Below are 26,030 nucleotides of genomic sequence, written 5' to 3'. Positions count from 1 at the left end.
GTGGAACGAATGGTAATCTCTCCTCACAATCTTAAAAATTAAAAGTAAAAGAAAAAAAAGTAAAAAAGAATATATATTTTTTAAAAAAGGTCATGTTTAATTTTTAATTTGAAATTTGGTGGGAGGAGGGGAGAAAGCGATTGGAACCCTATCTTTTCTCTCTCTTCAATCTTCCCTCTACGAAAATTTGAATTCAAATTCCAGTTAGGTACATGGCTTCATTTACTTACATCCGCTCTTTCAACGGTCCCTTTTCTTTTCAACGTCTCTCTCTCTCTTCAAATTGCCCTTTCGCATCGCCCTCTTCCAAGGTTCACATTTTGAGAAAACCACCTTTTCCCAGGAAAATTCCATCGTTTCATTCTTCCTCTCTCAAAGAATTCCTCTTACCCAAACCTTCGGCAGATTGCTTCAACTTCAGGTTCGCTTTCAGATCTTCCTCTACCACATTCTCTACATTTTCAATTTTCTTCGATTAATCTTTTAATTTCTTGATAATCCGGCATGACCCACTGGGTTAATTCGCTTCAATGATTTTCTTACACTTTTAGCTGATTTCTACATAATTTTTTTCCCATATACTTGGTGAATGCAAGTAGAATTGGCTTCAACTATTTGGTATGGAATTTTGTCGGTTATGCTGAATTTGACAATTCCCACTTGCGTTCTTAGAAAAGATCTAAACACATTGTAGTTATATAAGTGAGAAATGGAGTTTTGCGATGGTGGTACCATCATTTCATTTAATTAGCGGAAGATATTGAAGAATTTTCTTATTTAGATGCTGTAGACAATTAAGGGTTCTCGAAATTTGATTTCTTTTTTGGTGTGTTTCTCTAATTGTTGTTTATTGTAGGTTTGGCCTTCTTTTGTTGCTTAACAAACCCACCAGAACTTAGAGGAAAACAGGGAGAAAACTGTTTCTTCTCCGGGTGAAATATCTTCAAGATGTCTGCCACTCAAAATGATCCGCTTCTGCAAGTGGAAACCACATGTGGTTCACTTCTCTATGAACTTCAGGTTTGTCTCAAACTTCAATTTCGTCCTTAGTAAAACATAGTCGAAGTTCGTCTGTAATTCTCTTTCTTTATGCTGATCTCATTCTGTACATAACAATTTGTAATATCAGATTATATGGGATGAAGTTGGTGAGGGTGAAGCTGAAAGAGATAGAATGTTGCTTGAACTTGAACAAGAGTGTTTAGAGGTATACAGAAGAAAGGTTGATCAAGCAAACCATTCTAGAGCTCATTTGAGGCAGGCGATTGCAGATTCTGAAGCACAACTTGCTGCCATCTGTTCTGCAATGGGAGAGCGGCCAGTACATATAAGACAGGTAAGAGGAATAGCAGCTTCCTTAGTCCCCTCCCCCCCCTCCCTTCTTCAAATAACTTCAATTTCACTTTTGCAAACACTGGAGTCGTTGGTTTAGCCTTTTGTTGTCCGTCCAGTCTGATCAAAAGGCTGTTAGCTTGAAAGATGAACTCAAGCAAATTCTTCCACAACTAGATGAAATGCGGAAGCGGAAATCCGAGAGAAGCAATCAATTTCTAGAAGTCCTAGAGGAGATACAAATGATTTCAGACGAGTTAAATGGTTATGAACATTCAGCATCAAAGATAGTGTTGGATGAAACTGATTTATCATTGAAGAAGCTCGATGAATTGACCAGACAGCTCCATGCACTCCAGCAGGAGAAGGTTGGTTACTTGTGTTCAAATTAATGTGCTTTTCTTTTTTGACTGTTCAGATCCCTCTCTCTCACTACATATTAATTAAAGTACTTATTTCTTCCATTGTAGAGCGATCGGATGAAGCTGGTTCATAATCACTTGCGTACTTTGGAATCACTCTGTTTAGTCCTGGGTATGGATTCCAAGGAGATAGCCATTGAAGTTCATCCAACTTTGGGGGATTTTGAAGGACCAACAATTATAACTATCGACACCATAGAGCAGTTGGCTGCTATGATTGAAAAACTGCGAGAGATCAAATTACAAAGAATGCAGAAGGTTAAATGTTTCTGTGGTCTTCTAAATCTTAGTAATGCTAATGCACTGTACTTGTAATAACCCTTTGTTCATGCAGCTTCAAGATCTTGTAAGTACAATGTTAGACCTGTGGGAATTAATGGATACTCCAGATGAAGAACAACAGATGTTTCAAAATATAACTTGCAACATCGCTGCTTCAGAACACGAAATTATTGAACCTAATGCTCTCTCTGCTGATGTTATCACATATGTGAGTGATTTTGAGTGATTTTGAATAATGAAGATTTTGGTCGTTAGTTTAGTTTAGTTTTGGCTTCTATTCATCATGATTTCACTGCCTATATCGGGATTGAAGAAAATGCGAACGTATGTCATGCAGGTTGAAGCAGAAGTCACCAGATTGGAAGAGTTGAAGTCAAGCAGAATGAAAGAACTTGTTCTGAAGAAGAGATTAGAGCTAGAGGAAATGTGTAGGAAGCTGCATATGGTACCAGCAGAAGATTCTGCTATTGAATATGTTATTGATGCAATAGATAGTGGTATATTACCGCCATCAACTCTATTCTGCTAACGTTTGTTTATGATTTTTTTTGCATTCCATTCTTATTCTGTGCGTTTATCTTTCAATGCAGGAGCTTTGGACCCTGCTTGTGTCCTCGAACAAATTGACAGTCAAATTCATAAGGTCAAAGAAGAAGCTTTTGAAAGGAAAGAAATTCTTGAGAAAGTGGAGAGATGGTTGGGTGCATGTGAAGAGGAGTGCTGGCTTGAAGAATATAACAGGGTTACTCTCCAAACTCTCTCATAATTTTATCATTTCCCCTAAAGAGTATATATACATGTACATGGGCGCATATACAGGCATATATCTGGGCGCATATACAGGCATATATCTGGTTCGCACCATCATATTGCTAAATACATTTCCGTTCTTAGTCTTCATTAGTTTTTTAACTTGTTCAGGATGAAAACCGTTATAATGCGGGAAGAGGAGCTCATCTTACTCTTAAACGTGCTGAAAAGGCTCGGGCATTGGTTAATAAACTTCCAGGTAAAGACTGTTGGTCTCAAATATAACAACACCGTTGTTTCTCTTTTCTCTATGAGATATTTGACAAAGTAGAAGTGTAAAATTTCTCGAACAGTGGATAACAGAAGAGTAAACTTATGATGACAAAGTTTCTAAATTTAATTATGTGGTTAAGAGCTGTAAACGTAAACCAAATGGATTGGAAGTATTCTAATAATGATTGCAATTTACAACATTTTTTGTTGCATGAATGACTATGTCATTGGCGGGTCAAAAAATTGATTATCAGGTAGTACTTTGTAAATGTAACTCCATTAATTGTATAAACGGAATCAACCATCTTTTCATGACTGTTAACTGTAATTTCCAGTTTGACAATTTTTGCCAGTAACTTAATGCTTAAATCCTTACAGGAATGGTTAATGCTTTGACTTCAAAAACCATTTCATGGGAAAAAGAAAGAGGCATTGAATTCACCTATGATGGTGTAAGTAGATTTTGGTATCTATGTGGGTTGTTAATGAATGGTTTTTGACTGCCATGCCTGATTTATACTAGTGCTACTAACTGTCTCATATGTCTCCTAGGTTCGTCTTCTCTCAATGCTTGAGGAATACACAATTTTAAGACAAGAGAAAGAGCAAGAACTCCGCAGGCAGCGGGTACCGACTATGATTTTTCAAAATTTACCAGCTTTTGGACATTTTCATGTTTAAAATGCCCCCTTCATGATTGCTTTCGTTTCAATTTTACACTTTATAGGACCAGAAGAAACTCCAGGGGCAACTAATTGCCGAACAGGAGGCACTTTATGGGTCAAAACCTAGCCCATCAAAGCCTCAGAGTGCTAAAAAAGGCCCTAGAATGTCAACTGGTGGTGCTGGTGCTGGCAGTAGAAGATTTTCCCTTGGAGGAGCATTGCTTCAAACACCGAAGCCTGATCCTCATAAAGGCCTCCGACCAGGCAGAAAAAGTGATAGAGGACATCAAAACAACCAAACTTTTCACCTTGATGAGGGATTTGTTGAAGCTTTATCAGCTGGTAATGACTCTCATAACTCGTGAAATTGCAGTTGCTGTTGGATGTTCATGCTTTTCCATATTCTCCATTAAAGAACTTCATCACACCTCATTTTTTTTTGTTGCTGAGAGAATCTACTAGCCAATTCTGTCCTGGTTGATGAAAAACATGGTTATTTCCTAAAGATGATAGCATTTCCATGACACTTTTTCTCTGAATGGTTAAATTCCTGTCTTTTCAAGGTCGGAGAGGAGGCTTGGATGTTACTGGTCTCCCTGTAAAAAAGCAGTCAATAGGTGCCAATGCTGTTGAAGGAGGAGAATCACCAATGGTGGTTAGAAAGCCTTTTGCTCCTATTCCTACCTCTAGCACGCTTTTCTCGAACTCGACAAATTCGTCGAATTCGTTGAATGATCTTGGTGAGAAGCTGCAGAAACTGAATATGTCATCCAAGACTCCTATAAAGACAACATCAATATCAGAAGAAGATATCAAGACACCAATGAAAATGCCAATCCCAGTGCCATCCACACCTTCTACCGTGTCAGTTCCGATGCAGACAGCCATGACACCAGCTCTTCTGCAGCCTGTTGACACTACTGCTCGCATTAGTAAAGATATTTCCGAAGTCATTGAATACTCATTTGAGGAAAGAAGAGCTGGCTTTGTACTTCCCAAACCACTCCACATCAAGTCAATGATACAAGTTTGATTGATACAATACAAACCAATCTAGTTTTGGTGAATTTCTTCAACCTCATATTTCTTTCAAAGATTCAAAATTCCTTGTTTCCTCTCTACAAAGTCAATTGTAATTGGCTTTTTACCTGATGTGTGTACATAAACCCAATATTGATGAAGGGTTAAGATTTTCAATGTGCTTGTTTGTTGGTGCTGCTTAGTTTGTTGATTTGAACATTAAATTTCCAAACTCTTGTTTTCAGTTTCAGTTGAAAATGAAATCCATTCATTTATGATATCTTTGTCCAAGTGTGAAAACGACAGTGGCTTAATTTCAACTTTCCAGGAGTCAATATGAAGAGACAGGACAACATTATCTTTGACAAATATATGTCCTTTGTCTTGCTATCATATAACAAAATGCAAACATGAGTCCATCACTATATGTTTTTGCCTACATAGATATTGCTTATGCAAATTATGTAATATTGTACTTGGTTTTTCTTTTATTAAGTATCAATTACCAAGTCGATAATTTTATTATTAATATTGGTTAAACTTATAAAAAAAATGCCATGTGGATGTACAGTGGCATGAACAGTAAATTTGATGTGGTCACAAGGCTACTATATAAGATTAACTGCCAAATTTCAAATGGTCAACCTTAATAAACATGAAAAGACAGAAAACTTGTCAGTAGGTTGGAAAATGGCATTGCTCCAATGTTAGCTTTACAGCTTTGAATTATTATTATTTTTTTCTTTAAACAAATTAATTTAATTTCTCAAAATTAAAAAATGAGTTTTTGGTTTGGACAACTTTTTTTTTTTAATTCCATTTTAGCCTTCAATTTTGGTTGCTTTGCCATTTATTAAAATTGCATTTGTTAAATTTCCAAGACGGACGTGAACCATTTTATTAACCAAAATTTATTCTTTGTATTAATACAATAAAAAATTGCCATCTTTTTAAAAAATTTACCATATTTAATTAATTTATATTTCCATTTTACTTTCTTTTGCCCCTTTTTTTCCCAGTTTATTTATTTATTTCTCTTGCTTTTCCTTTAAACCCAAAAATTCCATGATTTCTGTATTCAAATTTCAAACACAAAGATTTTGTTTTTATTATTTCTCCGTAATTATTGCAATTTCTTGCAAATAATTTTTTTTTCCTGGAATTCCTGCTGCACTGTTGAAGCTCTGTGCAGTGACTACAATGGCGGAAAGTCAAGCTTCAGAATTCTGTTCACTACAGTCCAAACATAAAGCTTCTTCTTGTGTTCATCTTGTAGCATTTCAAAAACTTGATTGTTGAATTTTTCAGTTTTGTTTTGGAAATTAAGGCAGCCATTTCTGCTCCAATTCTGCTTGAAATTTCTTCTTTATCTTTGCGATTCTACTAGCTCCCATTTCGAAGCTCATCATCCTATTTAAGATTTTTTTTTTTTAATAAAAAGTTCAAAACTCTTAAATTATAGGGTTTTAAGTTTCTGAGTACTTCACTTAAGCTGTAGCTATGAAGGAGGTAGAAACCGGAGTTTCTAGGTTTACAGTTACGAATGATGAAGCCCTAGACAGCTTCCAGTTAGCTCCAAGAACAGAAGCCCTAAAATCAACCGGTGAGTCTAAAGTGACGGAGCTCGCGGCAGCTGCTCCACCACCAGGGTTTACAGCGGCGGCTGATACACCACCGGCGAGTTTAGCGGTTTCTAGTACTGAAACAAAGAAGAAGAGAGGGAGGCCGAGAAAGTACGGACCGGATGGGAAGCGGTCACTGACATTAGCGTTGTCTCCGATGCCGATATCGTCGTCAATTCCACTGACTGGAGAATTCCCGAATTGGAAACGAGATAACGAGATTTCTCAACCGATAGTTAAGAAGCCGCAGAGATTTGAGTTTGAGAATCCCGGTAAGTTTATCTTCTCAGGCTTCTTTTACAAGTTTTCTACTGTACTGATTTGAGCTCAGATCTGTTGCTATGGCTGCTGAATGTGTTGAATAACTTATGGAAAAATAATTTAGATGATTGTGATGTCAGTGAAGTACAAGGGGAAAAGGAGTGAAGTGGAAGGTGGGGAGTGTTATATTGCAACTTGTAATTGGCAGTGTTTGGAGTTTCACAGTGGACATTGACTCAAAGGGTTGTTTGTCAGTTTTTGATGTGTGTGTGGTAGTGGACCCTTTGCCCTCAAAAACTGGTTTTCTTTTGTACTTGCTAGGCAAAGGAGGTTTTGTTAAAGTTACTGTAGAATAGACAATTATTTTTGTTGTGTGAACCATGAGAACATTAAGTTCCTTATCTGTTTTCAATGGGGAGGTGACAGAAATTATGATGAAAATTAAATATATTGAGACAGGAGAAGCTTTTAGCTGCTTATCCAGCCCCCCTTCAAAAACAAGAAAAACTATTTATGGATGTGAAGATTTGAACCTCCGATCTGTAGGAAAATGAATACACAACAACTATTTTGCGCTATATTCATGTTGGTTATATTTTGAGATGTTTGTTTTTTTCTAAGAAGCACAGACACCTTAGTTTGGCTAGCATGTTCGTGTCCAACACGTGTCTGATACTTGGACATTTCGATACTTGTTACACATATCAGACACTTGTTAGTGTAATAAATGTGTTAGATATGCGTGGAACACTTGTTGAGTAGATTAAAAAGATATGTATATGACAATAATAACAATTTTTTAGTATGAAATACATCAAGCTAAGTTTTTTAAGCATATAAATGCATCGACCCATTTACTTTGAATTTTCTTTTAGTATAAAGATGATATATATTTTTAAAAATGTATATTTTAATATACTTGTCCTTTCCGTGTCATATCCTAGATTTTTAAAATATGGCAGGTTGCCGTGTCCATGTTGTTCGTATCCATGTCTCGTATCTGTATTTGTACTTTTTAGGTTTTCTTATAGTAGGCAGTAATAGTATGGGTGCTGTAATTCTTTTTCCATAGATTTGAATGTTTTTTGTTTGATGTAAACTACATCATATGTGGAAATGTACCTGATTGGTGCCCCACTGCTACTTTCAAAGGTACGGTATAATAGTATAATGCATGGAATGCATGGAAATGTTTGTAACTAATAATGTATTGTAATAGTAAGCAAATGAAAAGTCCAATTAAGATCTAAACTTAACTGTGTAAACCTTATCTTAAAACATGATTAACATGTGCAGCTTCTCTGAATATTTAATGAAAAGTATAGAGTTTGTTTATCTTTATCCATACAGACCTTAAAAGTTCAAAACTATTTTTCGTCAAAGAAGATGGTTTTTGTTTCAATTTTGCTAACTAATTGCTTATTCAAAACTTCTGATAGCCTTTCACCACTTGCTTCATAGTTATTTCTCTTCAACCCTAGGAAAGACCAAGAGGCAAACATTTAGGTCTTCTTTTTTCCTTTAAGACAAACTTTTGTGTCTTTTGGTAAACCATTTTAATGGTTCTTTCTTAATGTACTCAGAGATGTGTATTAAAAGCGAGTAAACTGTTGTCTTCACCAATTTAATGCTTCATCAGCATGATAGGTTTGGCCACGAGCTTGTGGTCCATGTGACATAATTTTATGTACGTTCATTTACATTTATTATGTGATACAGTTACTAGGTTAGCATTTATAAAATTCAGCTGAAAATTAGACTCCAAATTCTGGGTGCGATTAGGCAAATTTTTTATGTCAAAATAACATTGTTTTTCTCTGGAATATTTTTTGCAGGTCAGAGACTTGCATACTCTGTTGGTGCAAATTTTACTCCCCATGTGATCACTGTCAATGCTGGAGAGGTATGCTTTAGGAATTTGTAAAGCAAAAACCTTTTCTATTTTTCAAGTGGGGAAATACTATAACACACATTGATTAGGTTTCAGTCTCTCTTTCTGTTATTGGTTTAGTTGTGAGAACTTCAGAGTTTGGACCCATTGTCATTCATTTGCTCATGCTTGTTGGGTGGTATAGTAAAAATTAACCGATTTGGAAAATTTAACTAGAAAAATAGTGTTGGTTGAGAAATTTATAAGGCAAGCCTTGTCTGGAAGCTTGGTCCTCTAATTCTTCTGCGACCTCTCTATGTTTCTAAATTCTTCTATATAATCAAGTAAAAGATAGATTCCAAATACATATTTTTCATTGTAGAGGTTAGAGGGAAGGAGGAGTGAGATGATGGGAACGAGAGTCAAGAAATGACCTCCTTTGTGTTTGAGGATACTTTTGTACTTGGAAGTTGGAACTACTTTTTCCCATTTATAAGTAATAATTTTGATTGATGAAGAAATATATAAAATGTTACAAAAAGCTCTCTAAACCTGCATACGAAAATTGGAATTCCTATACAATCCTTTGTACACAAATTTCATGCACTCGCAACTAAGCTGTTTACTGCATTTCTTATCCTTTTGTATCAGGACATTACAATGAAGGTTATGTCTTTCTCTCAACAAGAATCCCGAGCTATTTGCATTCTTTCTGCAAATGGTACAATTTCAAATGTTACACTTCGACAGGCAACTTCTTCCGGAGGTACCTTAACGTATGAGGTATGATCATGTTCTTATGGATATATTTCTCTATTCCTGTATATCTTACCTACAACATTATGGGCCTCGGGTTTTTGTTTGATGTATGGTAGCACCTTTTGAGATTCTTATTGCCTCCTGGTCACTTGGTTCAAATGTCAGTTGCTGATGTTTCTGTAATTGGTTACCGAGTCCATGTACAAAAGCCTTTTCTTCTTTTCTTTTTGGTTCGGTTTGGTCTGAATGAATACTGAATGCAACAGAATTTCCTTTCTTTGTGTTTTTTCCATTATCCTGTCTGCATTCACAGGAACGATCGCCTAGGTGAACTCTTTGAAGTCAGATTGCAGTCAATCTCGTGTCTGTTAATTTAAGATTAGGAATTGTACATACATGAAAGGGATCTCTTTTATTATATGCCTAAATTGTTAAATGTTTACTCGTCTTGTCTAAGTGGTGACGTTGAATATCCAAATATCTTCATACAATAATCCAAATTGACTTGTTTTATAAACGGAGGATTGAAATGCTTTACTCCTGTCGTCAGAGTTATTGACGACTTTCTATTGATTTGGCTTTCAACTTGTCTTGGCAGGGACGTTTTGAAATACTTGCATTGACTGGATCATATATGCCCACACAGAATGGAGCTACGAAGAGCAGATGTGGTGGGATGAGCGTCTCACTAGCAGGTCAAGATGGACGAGTCGTTGGCGGTGGACTTGCTGGTTTGTTGGTAGCTGCTGGTCCTGTGCAAGTAAGACAACTCTCTCTTTCTCTCGGCGTGTTTCCACAGACAATGGATTTTGGTTGTAGCAGTTGATTTGTGTTTTTTTAAAAAAAAAGGTTCTGATAAATGGTATAATGACTTTTCACCAGGTTGTGGTCGGCAGTTTCCTTCCAGGTCACCAGCAAGAACAAAAGCCAAAAAAGCCTAGAAATGAGTCCACAACCATTTTCTTTCCTCCCGTCAACACCATCACCGGTGAAGAAATGAAGGCAATGTACGCTGGTGGTAACAAACCTATTCTCACGACGACGTCCTATCAAGAACATAATCCACCATCCCCTAGCCCGGTGACAGGCTTCAAAATCTCCTCCACTGACAACTTACCTCTATCTGATCAAGAACCAAAAACACAAAGTCAATCAAACTGTGAGGTTTCTTGTTGATCGCGTCGTTTTGTAGTTTTCATTCTTCTTCTCCATAGGTTTCATAGTTCCTAACTCAGGTCGACCCATTTTCAAAACTAATATGAGTCCTTTCTGGCTGTTGTTCAACAAATTATTTGGGTCCTTAGTCCTCACATTGTGTTGGTTTAACTTAATCTTGTGGTTTTTTACATCAGATAATAGGTGCCTTAGAGTCCATTAGGCTTCTTTGTGATTCTTGCCATCAAGTGTCCTTTTACAGGATTTAACATATGAATTTCCATGGTTGCCACTGGCTAGCTAATAAGCGAGCAGCATAGTGGAGTCTCGAAGATAGACGATATGAATGAGCTCAGATTGTAGCAGCTTCAAAGACCTCTCTCTCGACTTTAGCAGCGACAAAATCTTTTAGATGTGTAAAAGATTTGAGAAACATTGTTTTCCACTTTCATTACCATGTGTTTTTTGTATCAGAACATTGTTGTATTTGAGTGAAAATCATTTCAATGTTTCATTAGCACTTTCGTAGTTACCATTTAAATTTTCTTATGGTCACCCTAGGGATTCCTTGTTAAGGAAAAATTTTTATCTTAAAAGATGTTAAAAAATTATTAAGTGAATAAAGATGAGGTAATTCAAATTTACTCTCTCGATAGTGGATAAAATTTTATCAATCTTCAAAAATGTGCTCAAGGAAGCAAGTCAATGGCTTTACATGTCTATAAGTAATAATAGCGATAAGGATATGGTGGTTGTAGATAATGAGTCAGAACGATTTGTGGCACAATAGGTTAGGACATATGGGTGAAAAAAAGTATAAAAATTTCTCTCTTGAGGGAAGTTATGGGGACTAAAGGCAATTGAACACAATTGTATGAGTTATGCATTTGGCAGAAGTGTGTCAGTTCTCAAAGACAATAGCAATGTAAAAACCTAGAGTCCGAGAGTTAGTCCACTCTTGGTTGTTCTAGACAATTATGTGACCTTCATAATTGACGCAAACAAAAAGGTATAGATTTATTTTCTCAAACAAAGATTTAAAGTTTTTTTTTTCACTTTAAAAACTTGGAAAGGTGGTTGAGAATGATAAGTTAAAAACTTGAGGTCAGATAACGGTAGTGAATATGTTAATGAGGGATTTAAGAGATATTGTGCAGATAACGAAATTGTGATAGTAAATACCATTCTAGGAACATCATAGCAAAATGATGTAGCTCAGAGAATGAATAGGGCACTAAATGAGTGTGCCAGGAGCATGAGATTGCATGCAGGATTACGCAAGACGCCATAGACAAAGGCAATTGACACGAAGACCTATCTAATCAATAGAAATTCAACCATATCTCTAAACTTAAAATTTCCTGAAGAAGTCTAAAACGGCAAACATGTAAACCTTTCTCATCTAAAGGATTTTGGTTGTCCCTTACCTTCACATTGATATTACAAACAGATGTAAGTTAGATGTCAGATCCAAGAAGTATTATTTTATTGGGTATGGCGGTGTTTAGGTGGGTATAGGTTTTGGAATGAACAAAAGAGGAAAATACTATCTTTCATGAGGAATTTTTGTACAAACATATAACTACAGTTGACTTAAAGACATATAAAAATAAAGAAGAGAAGACTCAGTATATAAGCGTTTTTTAGGTTGAGACCATATCAACAAAGATTAAAAGTCAATGTACAATTACTCCTAAGGATCCAATTGTAGATTCCAAGGAATCAGTAGTGGAACCTATTGAAGTTTAAAGAACGTCACATGCAGTAGTTAAGAGGTCTAGTAGGACTATCATACCTTCACAGAGATATTCCTTTACTTTAAATTACATATTATTGACTAACATGGGTGAACATATATGTTATGATGAAACGGTTCAACTGAAAGATTATGTCAAGTGGAAGTTGGCCATGAAAGACGAGATGGATTCTCTTATGATGAATTAGACATGGTATGTGGTTGAGTTTTCAAGAGGTAAGGAAGGTATTGATTTTAATTATATATTTTATCATATAGTTAAACTTACTACTACCAGAATTGTATTGATGAAGATATTGCAGGTGATCATGCTATGCATTTTAAAAAGTCGGATTTTAAACTACAAGGTTATGTTGATGAAGATATTGTAGGTGGTACAGATGGTAATAAAAGTATTACCAAATATGCTTTTACTTTAAGTAATACTCCCATTAGTTGGGATTCTAGACTGTAGAAGATGATAGCTCATTTTACTATAGAAGTCCAGTATGTTACAATTATTGAGGCAAGTAAGGAAATTCTATGGCTTTATTTAGCAAAGAACCTAGTATTTCATTCAAACAAAACACATACATGTGAAGAATCATTTTATTCAATAAGCTTTGGAAGATTGAACTCTGGAACTTGAAAAGATTCGAGGAAGTTAGAATCCAACCGATATGTATAGGACTTCTCCATGAATAAAGAGAAGAGTCACTACTATTACAAGGGAGATATGATGCTTGTTTAGTCAAGTGGGTGATTATAAAACTTCTTGGAGAAGAATCCAAGGCCCATTTCTTTTATCAAAAAAGTCATTGCTTTTGATTGATTAATATAGAGGTTATACATAGAAGGAAACTTAGGTGCAGACCGAGCTGTGTATCTTTGCAGTCTGGCCACGTGGCAAACTAACATTGACCCACGTTTTATCAGTTTTTTAATTAAAAAACGTCTATTCCACCATTGACGTCAGATCACGTTAGGTTTTAAAAAAATTTGTTTAGCGTTAATTTCTTTGGGTCAATTGATAAAAATAGCCCTTTTGAAGTTTTAGTTTTGAATTTTATATCCTTTTTAAAAAGATTGTTTTTTTGGCTCCCACAATTTTGAAAACTTAGTAAAATTACCCTAATGCCCTTCACATTTCAAAAGTGACTTAAACCCTCCAAACCCTTGCTCTCACTATTTTCCCATGCCATTTTCGGTTATCATCATTTTTCCCTACCATTTCCTCAATCTCACTCTATTTATCTTCATTTCCTTTGCCATTTTCCTTTTCATTTATTTGGGATTTTTCAACTAATCAGGTATGAATTTTCATTTTTTTCACTCAATGTTAGTTTATCATAGATGCTATAAAATGATTGTTTGAAATCTATGTTAGATCTATGTTGAATGCTATTTACTAAACGATCGTTTACCTTTTCCTAAGCGATAGATTAGCGCCCGTATTTACTAAACGATCGTATTGACATTGGAATCACGGGCGAGGTTGTGCCTCTTTGTAGGCTACCCCAAAGGTACACGAGGAGGTTACTTTTATGATCCGTCCAAAAACAAGGTGTTTGTTTCCACGAACACTACTTTTCTGGAGGAGGATCATATTAGGGAGCACAGTCCACATAGTAAAGTCATGTTACGTGAGCTTTCCAAAGAAACTACTGAAACTTCAACAAGAGTTGTTGAAGGACCTGCTTCATCAGCCAGGGTTGTTGATGATAGTTCATCTGGTAGGTCGATTCCATCTCAAGAGTTGAGGAAACCTCGACACAGTGGGAGGGTTACGAACTCGCCTGATCGCTATTTGGGTTTTATGGAAATTCTAGCTATGGTGGCTGATGGTGACATTGAAGATCTGTTGTCTTATCAAAAGGCAATGGAAGATGTTGACCGGGATGAACTTTGTGTCTACAAGAAGATCGTCAATGGTTTAGTAGTTTTCTTAGTGTTGTATGTAGACATTATACTACTCATGGGGAATGATGTAGGTCTACTAACTGCAGTTAAGAACTGACTAGCGACCCAATTCTAAATGAAAGATTTGGGAGATGCTCAGTTTGTTCTCAAAATACAAATCTTCGGGATCGTAAGAACAAAGTGCTAGCGCTATCTCAGGCACTGTCAGTAGGTATCAGTCTAACCCAAGCCAGGGTCATTGGACCGCAGTTAAGAATATCCTTAAGTATCTTCGGAGAACGAGGCACTATATGCTCGTGTATGGGTCTAGGGATTTGATCCTTACTGGATACACGGATTCTGATTTTCAAACTGATAAGGACTCTCGAAAGTCCACTTCAGGGTCAGTTTTTACTCTTAACGGAAGAACAGTAGTGTGGCGGTACACTAAGTAGGGGTACATCGTTGACTCCATGATGGAAGTCGAGTACGTAGCGACTTGTGAAGCTGCTAAAGAGGCCATCTGGATTAGGAAGTTCTTATCAGAGTTGGAAGTTGTTCCAGATATGTCTAGACCCATCACCCTCTATTGTAACAATAGTGGTGTTGTGGCGAACTCCAAAGAGCCCAGGAGTCATAGGCGTGACAAACACATAGAGTGGAAGTATCATCTGATCCGTGAGATAGTGCATCGAGGAGACGTGATCATCACGAAGATCGCCTCATAGCAAAAAGTTGCTGATTCATTTACGAAGGCTCTCACGGCTACAGTGTTTGAGGGTCACCTTCAGAGCATGGATCTACGAGACCGCCCGCTGCTGGACTAGGGCAAGTGAGAGATTTTATTGTAATGGATTTTTATGCCCTAGTTTATTGTTTTGTACTTGTTTTTGTACTCCCCACTTCGCTTTAGGACAAGTGAGAGATTGTTGAGGTTTGTGCCCTAAAGTCTCATGTTTTGTAGTTTGTAAACAATTTTGTACGGACACTTGTGATGTATAATATATATGATATTTACTTTACTTCTTAACTTTGCACATTTAGATGTTTTTATTTTACCACAAACCAATAAACTTAATATCCCTGGTTGTCTTTATGTAATTTAAGCATGTATGTAGTGACATACAAGTGGATCATGTCTTAAGTGACAACCCAAATGGTCTGTAGTGTATGGATATAGGAGGGAAACCTTATCCTGGTAACACTACGGACGCGACCCGCTTTGTGGAATAGTTACAAGTGTTGTGACTAGTCAAAGATGGTATGATCCTGATCATTCGTGTAAGGGACATGCGAGCGAGGGCGTCCTATACAGAGAGTTTGTATAAGACCTGGCCTCGAAGTGTTAATGTCTCATTATATAACTCCGTTCATGGCAAATACTTCACTTCACTAGGATGACCATAGGTCCTGAGTGAGTTGGAAACTCTTGTCATTGAGGGCGGTCCTTTGATTTTTATGGGTGCGAGTGGCCAGAGCACCGACTCAAACCTACCACTTTGGGGATTCGTCTGATTTGGGAGCTAGGAACTCAGCTTCACAAGATGGAGTTCACTCATTCCCTGAAGCAAGGGTAAGTAGATAGATTGCTCCTTTAAAGGTTGATCTCGGGGCTTGAACGATGTGATGCCACACACCTTCTCATGGCTCGAGAGGTGTTCACACATAGTAGGACTGTGTTGTATTGTTCATTAGAGGGATCAGTGGTACTTAAGAAGTAAGATGTAACTACAGGGGCAAAACGGTGAATTGACCAACTGTACTTACGAGCATCTGTGAAGGGTCATCTTACTAATGATCGGTATATTCAATGGACATAGAAATATCTATGGTAAGAAGAGTTCAACTATTGGTCTTTAGTGGAATGCCTGGCAGTTAACGGATGGTGGATATCGTGGCTAAAGAATTTAGTCGGTTATTCACGTACCATTGGAGCTTCGAGCCATAGGTTTATAAGGTCCCTTTGGTAGCTTGGATACAAGTTGAGAATCAGTTTTTGGGTCAGTTTGAAATGTTCAAATCGACAAGAGGGAGTTCGATTATATATGATATAATTGAACTAGTTAATTATATATGATATAATTAACTTTATGTATGAGATACATTAATTTGGAGGAAATTGGATATAAATATGATTTATATCTAGTGGAGGAAAATTACTATGATTAATATATAATATTAATCCATAAGTTATGAATATAATGTGATTATATTCATCGTCTATTAATTGGACGGTTAAGGGATAGTAGGTCGGCGTCTCTTTTGTTTTTATAATGGATGAGTAAGTAAAACCAGTGCCTATACAATAGTGTTGAACGTTCCCTTACCTATACGATAGTGTCGAGCGATCGCTTAATGCTTACACCCACGCGCGCTATTTACTAAACGATCTTTACCTTTTCCTAAGTGATCGTTTAATGCCCGATATTTACTAAACGATTGTATAGATGATCGCTTAGCTTTTCCTACACAATCGTTTAGACGATCGCTTGCCTTTTCCTACACGATTGTACACTTCACCTAAACGATCAAGCATTTTGTTTATACGATAGAAGAGCCTTTCTCCCACTTGCTTGATTGTTGTATACGATCTCCCTTCCTCCTTCCCTCTACCAAATCCGAACAGAGCCCACCCTTTGGATTCTCACTCCAAGAATAATGAGGGCTCTGAGTGGTGGTGTTGTCCCCGTTTCCTTCTGTTTGTGTGGAGACTGTTCGAGGTAGACGATTGGGATTTGCTGAACGTTAGCTTACCATTTCAGCGAAAGCGAGATTTGCTGTGAAGAATAAGTCTTCAACTTGTATGATCTCCCAATCTCTTATTTATTGTCCCTTTGAGCATGCCAATAATTTAGTGTTATGAATGCATATTAGTATGTTTAAATGTATATGTGGAAATTCTGTCACAATGAATTGGAAAGATCCGTTTTCGCTCGTAGGTATTCTTGAATAAGAGTTCCTTCATAAGGCATATGAGTTGGACTCTATTTTTCCAAGACTTGAGTTTGAAAACGATTTTGATGCAATGAAAACTGCATTGTTTTATTTTATTGAGTTTGCTATGATGTGTAGAGAGAGGAAAAAACAAATGGATTTTGAAAATTTAGCGATCATAGACGATTGGAATAGATGTTGTAATGAGGACTGGAGCAAGAAAATTTTTGTGAATACAATTAAACAATTCGAACAAAGATTGAAAGATAAAGCACGGGCGTATAAGGACAATGCAGATGGAAAACAATAGACGTACAGTCTTTACGGGTTTCCCCATGCTTTTCAGGTAACTTAAGTTTGATTTAATGAATATTCATAAAAGTACACCACTAATATACACTTATATTTCATATAGGTATGGGCATATGAAACGATTTCATCTTCAACTGGTGATTGTGCTACTAGAAGGATGTGACAAGTCACGACCCGTTGCATGTGATAAGTCTCCGTAGTCTTCGATTGTTCGTTCTTCTGCATGAGGTGTATGGTGGGTATTAATTTTGGGTTCCTCTCCATCATCATTCTTCCTCCAAGACTAATCACTGAAATATTGACCTTGTTCTACATCATCCCCTAAGTTATGAGTCGCCAAATTACTAGGCGACAAAGTAAGTGATGAGTTAAAATATGTAGGAGAAAATGGACTATCTGACTCCATCTTCCAATGTACTGGCCTAGATGTTGAAGGGATTTCTTCAGTTCGTCCGACATATGAATTTTTTGGATGAAATCCTTGATTTGTTAAACACTTTGGAAGCGTGGATACGTAAAGAAGTATTATTGAGATCTCTTCCCATGTAAGGAATGTATGTAGATCTTCATCATTCCGAATTACAAATGCAAGGGCTTTGGATCTCAATTGAAGTATACATCTTATAACAAGATTATACTCATCTGACATTATACCACTTATCCTATAAACTTTAGTCAGGAATTCATTATAGGTCGTGCCCAACTCAATGTCAAACCCCCACAACTCTCCTCCATCGTAATCCTTTTCCTTTTCATTCCAAACACCACCAAAAAAAATCCAAACACGGGAATTTTTCTATAATTTATATAAAAAATGTATTAATATAATGTAGTTAAAGAAAAAGCAAAATAAAAAAAACTAAAAAAAAAAGAATGATTTGTTTTGTGTGCCCGGTCGGACTAGGGTTGACTCTACTAGGCTCGGACCCAAGAAAGACTCGGTGAAGCCCGGTCAGGTCACCCGTTGAGAGGTCAATCATTTTATTCCATACTCGGTGAATACTCGGTGAAGCCCGACCGGGAATCAAACTTATTCCAACATTTATTTTGCTCTCGATGAAGCCCGACTGGGTAATTTGAACTCATTTTCTTTCTACCCGGTGAAGCCCAACCGGGTATCAAAGTTATTCCAATATTTATTTTGTTCCCAGTGAAGCTCAACCAGGTAATTTGAACTCATTTTCTTTCTATCTGATGAATACCTGATGAAGCCCGATTGGGTATCAAACTTATTCCAACATTTATTTTGTTCCCAGTGAAGCCGGCCGGGTAATTTGAACTCATTTGCTTTCTATTGGGTGAATACTTGATGAAGCCCAGCCAGGTATCTTAAAAAATTTTTTTTGTTATTTTTAAAATTTTTTAAATAAATTTATAAATAAATATCAAATGTAGGGCATTATTAAAAAAAAAAAAGAAAGAAAGAAATAATCAACAAAGCAAGCATAAATCAAACTCCAAAAATGTCATTTAGTTTTGTCAACTTTCCCAGAAATTAGTGAACTATTGAGAATATATACAAAAATAAAATATATACCTCCTTACGACGGAGTGTACAAAATTACAACTTCGTGAAATACAAGTTTTGGACTTAACGAATTTCGTTCTGGAAACAAATTGGTGAAGAGAACTTTTTTGTGGGTTGTAAACAAATTAAATTTGGTGGAGGATTTTTTGTGTGAATAATTTTTGTTAATTGTTTTTTGATAAATTAATTTTAGGTAGAGAATGTGAATTAATTTGGTAGGTTGGTGGTTGAAATTGAGTGTGGGAATTTAATAAGGGGCATAAGAGTAATTATACAACCAACAAATTTGTTGGAGAATTTTTGGTGTGAATAATTTTTTGTTAATGGTTTTTTGATAAATTAATTTTAGGTGGAGAATGTGAATTAATTTGGTAGGTTGGTAGTTGAAATTAAAAGTGGGAATTTAATAAGGAGTATAAGAATAATTATACTGCTTACATCATTTCATCATCAAGGAGCTAAAAAAAACTTGTTTTCAAAAAACAGATAAAAAAACAAAATGAAACTTTCAATGGGTCATTTTGGCCAATTTTCCAGTTTTTTTCTCTTCCCTCCTTTCCGGAATTCTTTTTTAATCTTTTTTCTCTATTCCAATTTTCTATTCCAATGTCTCTTATCTTTCCAGATTTTTCTTGCTTTTCGTATTTTTTTCTTTTTTTTTCTTTCCATATCTTTTTTCAAAGAAAAAAGCAATAAAATCCAATAAAAATTATTAATTTTGTTGTTACGTTGTTATTTTAAACCTTACATTTTTAATTGACAAGTCATGAAAGGGCTTGTAATTTACAATGGTGGATTAGAATCTCTATTTGTTTTTAGTGGATTTTGCATGGTAAAACTATATAATCGTACAATTGATATTATTAAGGAAGAAAATAATTGTATACAATATACACATATGTGCAACTAAGTGTACAATTAATTGAAAAAAATAATTTTGGTTTATTCATGAATTAAAAATATATGAAAAGAAATTTTAATACCTTTAAAAAAAAACCTGAATTAATAATTTATGTTGGGCTTTGTTGAATCCTTTCTTTAAAAATAAAATAAAATAAAATAAAAACCTGGAAAGAAAAAAATAAGAAAAGAATACAAAGCAAGAAATATCTAGAAAGATAGATATTAGAAGAGAAAACTGGAATGGAGAAAAAAGATTAAAACGAAATACGGAAACAAGGGAAGAGGAAAAAAAAAAAACTAACGCTGAACAGATTCTCATTTTTTTAGGCCATATATTTAAAAAATGTGTTTGAATTTTTTCAAGAAAGATGTATTATTTTTTTTTTTTTGACAAATTTACCCTTTTCTTAATATTTTTATTCCCGATTTTTATATATATTTCGAGGAGAATATTTTCAAATAGAGAGAAAATGCATCTATTTGTTGAGATTTTTCTTTTATTTAATTTAATTAAAGAGAGAAAATACATTTAATGAAATTTTATTTTTTATTTTTGTTGGTTTCACGTTCTTTTTCGATTGCATGGTTATTTTTAATATACCTCCGAATATTTTGTTCAATGTTTGACATAAATCACCATATAATCTGATATATGAAATATGCATATATAAATAATATTGGCTTAATTTCGACATAAATCACAATATATATCATAAGTTTCATTTACATTATATATATCCATTTAAGTAATCAAAAATCCCAACTAGGGGTGTTCGAATAACCTGACAATTCGAACAATCCAGACTACCCAACCCAAAATGTAAGGGTTGAGTTGTGTTACTTTTCTTCTCGAGTTGGGTTGGGTTCAACTTTTCTATTTTGTTGGGTTGGGTTAGATTGTAGGTTGGCTAAAAAAGATTTGGGTTGACCCAACCCAACCCGAATTATATATATATATATATATATATATGTATGTATGTATATATGTATGTATGTATATATATATATATATATATGTATGTATATATGTATGTATGTATATATGTATGTATGTATATATGTATATTAATAATATACATACATCTTTATTTAAAGTTTGATTAGTTGTATTAATTAATTTGTGATTTTTTAATATTTTGATTTTAAAATTATCATGATATTTGTTTTTGTTTAAAGTTTAAAATAAATATCATAGATATTTGGTGTTCAACATTTGAATTTTATAAGATTTTAATTATTAGTTATATAAATTTACATATTTTTAATTAAAAAGAAAAAAATAAGTTATAACTCGACAACCCTGTTGGGGTTGATGCCCTAAATCTCGTAGTGTCCTATAGTTTGTAAACCTTGTATGAACAAATATTTCTGTGATCAATAATGTTTGATATTTTATTCACTCTGTCTATGAAATATATAATATTTTAGTTGCATTAACCACAAACCAATAAACTAACATCCAAAGTTATCGTTGTAACTTAAACATGTATATGGAGACATATAGATGAATCATGTTTAAGTGATAACCTAAATGGTCTGTAGTATATGGATAAGGCTGGATACTTTATCCTGGTGACACTACAAGTATGACCCGTTTTGTAGGTGTTACAAATGTTGTAAAGTACTACAAATGATCTGATTCTGATCATTCATGTATTAGACATGCGAGCAAGACCGGACCACGAAATGTTTAGTCTCATTATATAACGTCGTTCATAATAGAGACTTTCATTTCACTAGGATGACCATTGGTAACATGACCTTAATCCTGAGTGAGTTGTGAACTCCTGCTAATGAGGGCGGTCCTTTGATTTGTATAGGTGAAAGTGGCCAGATCGCGGACTCAACAAGCCTACCATTTTGAGGATTCGTCTGATTGGGGAGCTGGGAACGCAGCTACACAAGATGAAATTCACTCCTTCCACGAAGTAGGGGTAAGTAGATAAATTGCTCCCTTAGGGGCTGATTCTGAGTCTTGAACAATAAGGCTCCATACCCTCTCCTGGCTCGAGAGAGATTTAATCATAATGGGACTATGATCCATTGTTCATTAGAGGGATCAGTGGTACTTAAGGAGTTAGATGTAACTATAGGGGCAAAACGGTAATTTGGTCCAATTGTACTTACGAACAATTTGTGAAGGGTCATCGTACTATTGATTGGTTACATCCAATAGACACAGAAATATATCTATACTAGTGCAAAGAGTGCAACTGTCGGTCTTTAGTGGAATGTTCGACAGTTAACGGATGGTGGATAAAGTAATTAAAGAGTTTAATTATTTATTCACGTACCGTTGGAGCTTCAAGCTACAGGTCTATAAGATCTCTTGGTAGCTCAAAGAATTTAGTTGAGAATCAGTTTTTGGGTTAATTTGTAATGTTCAAATTAATAAGAGGGAATTTAATTATATATGATATAATTGACATAATATATTTGATACAGTATAGTTTAATTGGATGAACAAATATTTGAATATGATTCAAATATATTTTTTATGAATAAGATTTATAGTTATTAAATTTAATATAAATATGATTTATATTAAATTTCATAAAATAGAGAAAAAAACTATGGTTTATATATTGTATATGATGTAATATTAAAACTATAGATTATAAATATAATATGATAAGTTGGTTATCATATTTCTTTATAATTATTAATTATTTGATAATTAATTCCCTTTTTCTCTCTAACCACCTTAGTGGGAAGTTAATCAGTTTTTATAGCAAAATGGAATAAAATAAAATATGATTTTGTTATTCCAAGTAAATCTGTGTCACACGATTGAGAGATACACAATCAACTTTGAGAGCCTATGTGATAGACTCCTTTCTTTACACGATTGAGAAAACTCTATGCGATAGAGACGTTCTTCCTTCAATCATCTTCCTCCTCCAAACCACAAACTCCCTCCTAACCAAAATAGCCAGAGCCCACCACTTCTGGATTCTCACACCAAGAATACCAAGGTCTCCAAGTGGTTGTGTCCTCTTTCAGTTCGAGTTTTTGTTGCTGTTTGGAATGTTCGCGCTTGTTCGAAGTGTTCCAGTTGGTTTGAGGGATTAATGTGAAGAAGAGTTCTTCAAAGGTATAATCACTAGAACTCTTATTTCTTATTCTAAAACATGCTGTAATTTATGTTTTATGCATAATATGTCTATTTTACTATAAATATATGCGTTTAATCGAAATGGAATTTGGACGATCCGCTTTCGCTTAAAGGTTATCTGTAAAACGAGTTTCTTCAATTGGTATCAGTGCCAGGTTATGTTCTAATTTCCAAATTCCATTTATGCTTGAAATTGTTTACAGTTTGGTGGGTTTTAAGTTTCTGCATTGCATTTAATCGTTAAATGTATGTGGATGTTGTTGATGGATAATTTTGGGATAGTTGTCTCTGTTTTGGTTTACGTTTAAGTTTACAAAAGTTAATTTTTAAGGGCCCCTACGTTTTTTGGCATAAATTCTTGCAATCGAGTCTGTATTCGTTTAGAGTTTTGATTCGTTCGTGAAGTAGCAGACGCAAAGGTTGCAGTTCATTTGATGGAGAATACGAAATGGTGGTCACATCATGTAGCTTGAGTTAGACGACCATTAGTGTAAATTTTTCTATACGAACATGTAGCATCTGCTAAACGATCGCATAGCTAATGCTACGCAATCATGTAGAGTTGTCTACTCGATCGTGTTGCGTTGGCTACATGATCGTGTTGGCGCTCGAGGGGTAAACAACCGCGCGGTATATGATACTCGATTCAAGGCATGCGTGCTAAATGATCATGTAGACTATCATGCTCATCGCATAGCTATTAGCTACACAATCGCATGGTATGCACTACTCAACGCACGTTGCACGATCGCATGGACTTTCATGCTCATTGCATAGTCTAAAGCTACGCAATCATTGTTACATGATCATTTACACTCGACGCTCGTTGCTCGACGATTAGGAGGTTTGCTACACGATCAAGCTGCTAGGCTTCAAGGTGAGTGGTTCAATACCCGGTTCACTTGTTCCGAACCGGAGGACTCAAACTTTTGTAATAGATTAGCTTTTTCTTTTTTGGTTTTGAGATTTACTATCCCGGTCCATCGACTTTTATTTAAATATGCATATGATGTATGTTTATATTATATGTCATAATATATGTCATATAGTTTTAAAACCCACCATAGGTTATACATTTTTTTTCATGCATTATTTTACATTATAAGTGTTATAATATATTAGTATGCATGATTAAATTAAATAAAGCATGCTCATGCATCATACAATATAAGAGTTATAATATATGCATGTATTAAAGCATATCCATGCATCATTTATATTATAAATGTTATAATATAAGGTTGTATGTATATATGGAAAAAATGTTATAGCTTAGTTTATTACTTTATTATATAAAAGTTATATATTAGTAATGAATGAACATTGCATGAAGCATGACACTACTTTAGGTTAATTTATAAGTATTATAAATAACTTATGTATGTCTAGCTAGCAATGTTGAATGGTTTTAATTGTTTCATTTTTTATAAAGTTATAATAAATAAAATTAGAATTAAAATCAATAATAAAGAGTTGCATGCACACCTTAGGCTTTGATCATCTTTTAAAATTGTTTTAAAATTTGATTGAGATAAACCTAAGATCACGTTTCTAATAAAATTAGAAATCTAAGTTTAATCTTTTAAATCAGTTTAATAGGATTACATTGATTCTAATAAAAGATTAAATATGTACCAAATGTATTTATAAGGGACCTTTTGGCTAAGGTTGGTCCTGGCTAAAATAGGGTACTTAAGTCGATGGAAACGTCGAACCCCTACCTGAGAACTTACTGTTGGGATTGGTGTCCTAATTCTCTTGGAGTCTCGTAGTTTGTAATCTATACACATTGTTATGAATAAAATAAGAGTTATTTTATCTAGCATTTACTCATATCCAATAAACAAAGCTCCATGGCTATTGTTTGTAAACTTAAGCATGTATATGAGATATACAAGTGGATCATGCCTTAAGTGATAACCTAAATAGGCCTGTAGTATAAGGATTAAAGAAGGATTCTTGATCCTTGTGACACTATGGATACAATCCGCTTTGCAGAGGTTTGCAAGTGTTGTAAACTACTACAGATGATAGATCCTGACCATTCATATGGAGACATGCGAGCGGGAGTTTCCTATACAAAGAGTTTGTAAAAGACCGAACCACGAGATGATTTGTCTCTGTATATAACACCGTTGATACTGGAGACTTACATCTCACCTAAATGACCATAGGTGACATAACCTCAATCTTGAGTGTTTTGGGAACTCTTGTCTTTGAGGGCGATCCTTTGATTAGTATGGGTGAGAGTGGCCAGATTGCCAACTCAACATGCTTACCTTTTTGGAGACTTGTCTGATTTGTGAGCTGGGAACTCAGTTACACAAGATGGAATTAACTCCTTCCCCGAAGCAAGGATAAGTAGATAGATTGCTCCCTTAAGGGCTGATTCCGGGTCTTGAACATAGTGGTCACGGCTTCTCTTTGGAAGAGAGGACTCGGTCATAGTAGAACTATGACTTATGTTCATTATGTTGGGGATGATGCCCTAAAGTCTTGTGTTCTGTAGTTTGTAAATACAGTTTGTACGAATGCTTGTGATGTATAATATATGATATTTTCTTCACTATTTGACTTTGAATATTGGATGTTGTATTTGCTTTACCACAAACCAATAAACTAAAATCCCTGGTTGTTATTATATAACTTAAGTATGTATGTGGTGACATACAAATGGATCATGTCTTAAATGATAATCAAAATCGTTTGTAGTATATGGATATAGGAGGGAAACCTTATCCTGATAACGCTACGGATGTGGCCCGCTTTGTAGAATAGTTACAAGTGTTGTGACTTGCTACAGATGGTCTGATTCTGATCATTCGTGTAGGGATATGCGAGCGGGGGCGTCCTATACAAAAAGTTTGTATAAGACCTGACCATGAATTGTTAATATCTCGTTGTATAACACCGTTCATAACAGAGACTTCACTTCACTAGGATGACCATAGGTAACATGACCTCATTATGTAACTTAAGCATGTATGTGGTGACGTACAAGTGGATCATGTCTTAAGTGATAACCAAAATGGTTTGTAGTATATGGATATAGGAGGGAAAACTTTCCCGGTAATGTTACAGATGCGACCCACTTTGTAGAATAGTTACAAGTGTTGTGACTTACTACAGATGGTCTGACCTGATCATTCATGTAGGGACATACGAGCGGTGGCGTCTTATACAAAGAGTTTGT

General features: G+C 35.2%; 2 protein-coding genes across 5 annotated transcripts; both read left to right on the top strand.

Moving 5' to 3' along the window:
* The first annotated feature begins 249 nt into the window (after positions 1 to 249).
* Positions 250 to 5,024, top strand: PLE (Microtubule associated protein (MAP65/ASE1) family protein). 3 transcript variants are annotated; one of them, XM_039025370.2, is made up of 13 exons: positions 250 to 421; positions 857 to 1,020; positions 1,130 to 1,336; positions 1,452 to 1,700; positions 1,803 to 2,012; positions 2,089 to 2,244; positions 2,374 to 2,533; positions 2,627 to 2,778; positions 2,958 to 3,045; positions 3,438 to 3,511; positions 3,612 to 3,686; positions 3,787 to 4,066; positions 4,288 to 5,024. In XM_039025370.2, exons 2-13 carry the CDS (start codon positions 949 to 951, stop codon positions 4,755 to 4,757), a joined length of 2,193 nt encoding a protein of 730 aa, XP_038881298.1. In that variant the 5' UTR covers positions 250 to 421; positions 857 to 948; the 3' UTR covers positions 4,758 to 5,024. The 3 variants fall into 3 exon arrangements, with proteins under 3 accessions (XP_038881298.1, XP_038881314.1, XP_038881306.1); XM_039025386.2 differs by having other exon boundaries at positions 319 to 421; positions 1,510 to 1,700; XM_039025378.2 differs by lacking the exons at positions 250 to 421; positions 857 to 1,020 and having other exon boundaries at positions 1,209 to 1,336; positions 1,433 to 1,700.
* Positions 5,025 to 5,716: 692 nt separating this feature from the next.
* On the top strand, positions 5,717 to 10,928 carry LOC120072341 (AT-hook motif nuclear-localized protein 3-like). 2 transcript variants are annotated; one of them, XM_039024818.2, is made up of 6 exons: positions 5,717 to 6,638; positions 8,463 to 8,530; positions 9,149 to 9,280; positions 9,855 to 10,016; positions 10,139 to 10,415; positions 10,712 to 10,928. In XM_039024818.2, exons 1-6 carry the CDS (start codon positions 6,245 to 6,247, stop codon positions 10,729 to 10,731), a joined length of 1,053 nt encoding a protein of 350 aa, XP_038880746.1. In that variant the 5' UTR covers positions 5,717 to 6,244; the 3' UTR covers positions 10,732 to 10,928. The 2 variants fall into 2 exon arrangements, with proteins under 2 accessions (XP_038880746.1, XP_038880757.1); XM_039024829.2 differs by lacking the exon at positions 10,712 to 10,928 and having other exon boundaries at positions 5,912 to 6,638; positions 10,139 to 10,576.
* Positions 10,929 to 26,030: the final 15,102 nt, after the last annotated feature.

This window comes from Benincasa hispida, chromosome 1 (genome assembly GCF_027475165.1).
Source record: "Benincasa hispida cultivar pf3 chromosome 1, pf3_genome.v1.1, whole genome shotgun sequence".
NCBI lineage: Eukaryota > Viridiplantae > Streptophyta > Magnoliopsida > Cucurbitales > Cucurbitaceae > Benincasa > Benincasa hispida.
This window is presented reverse-complemented; position numbering and strand designations above follow the sequence as displayed.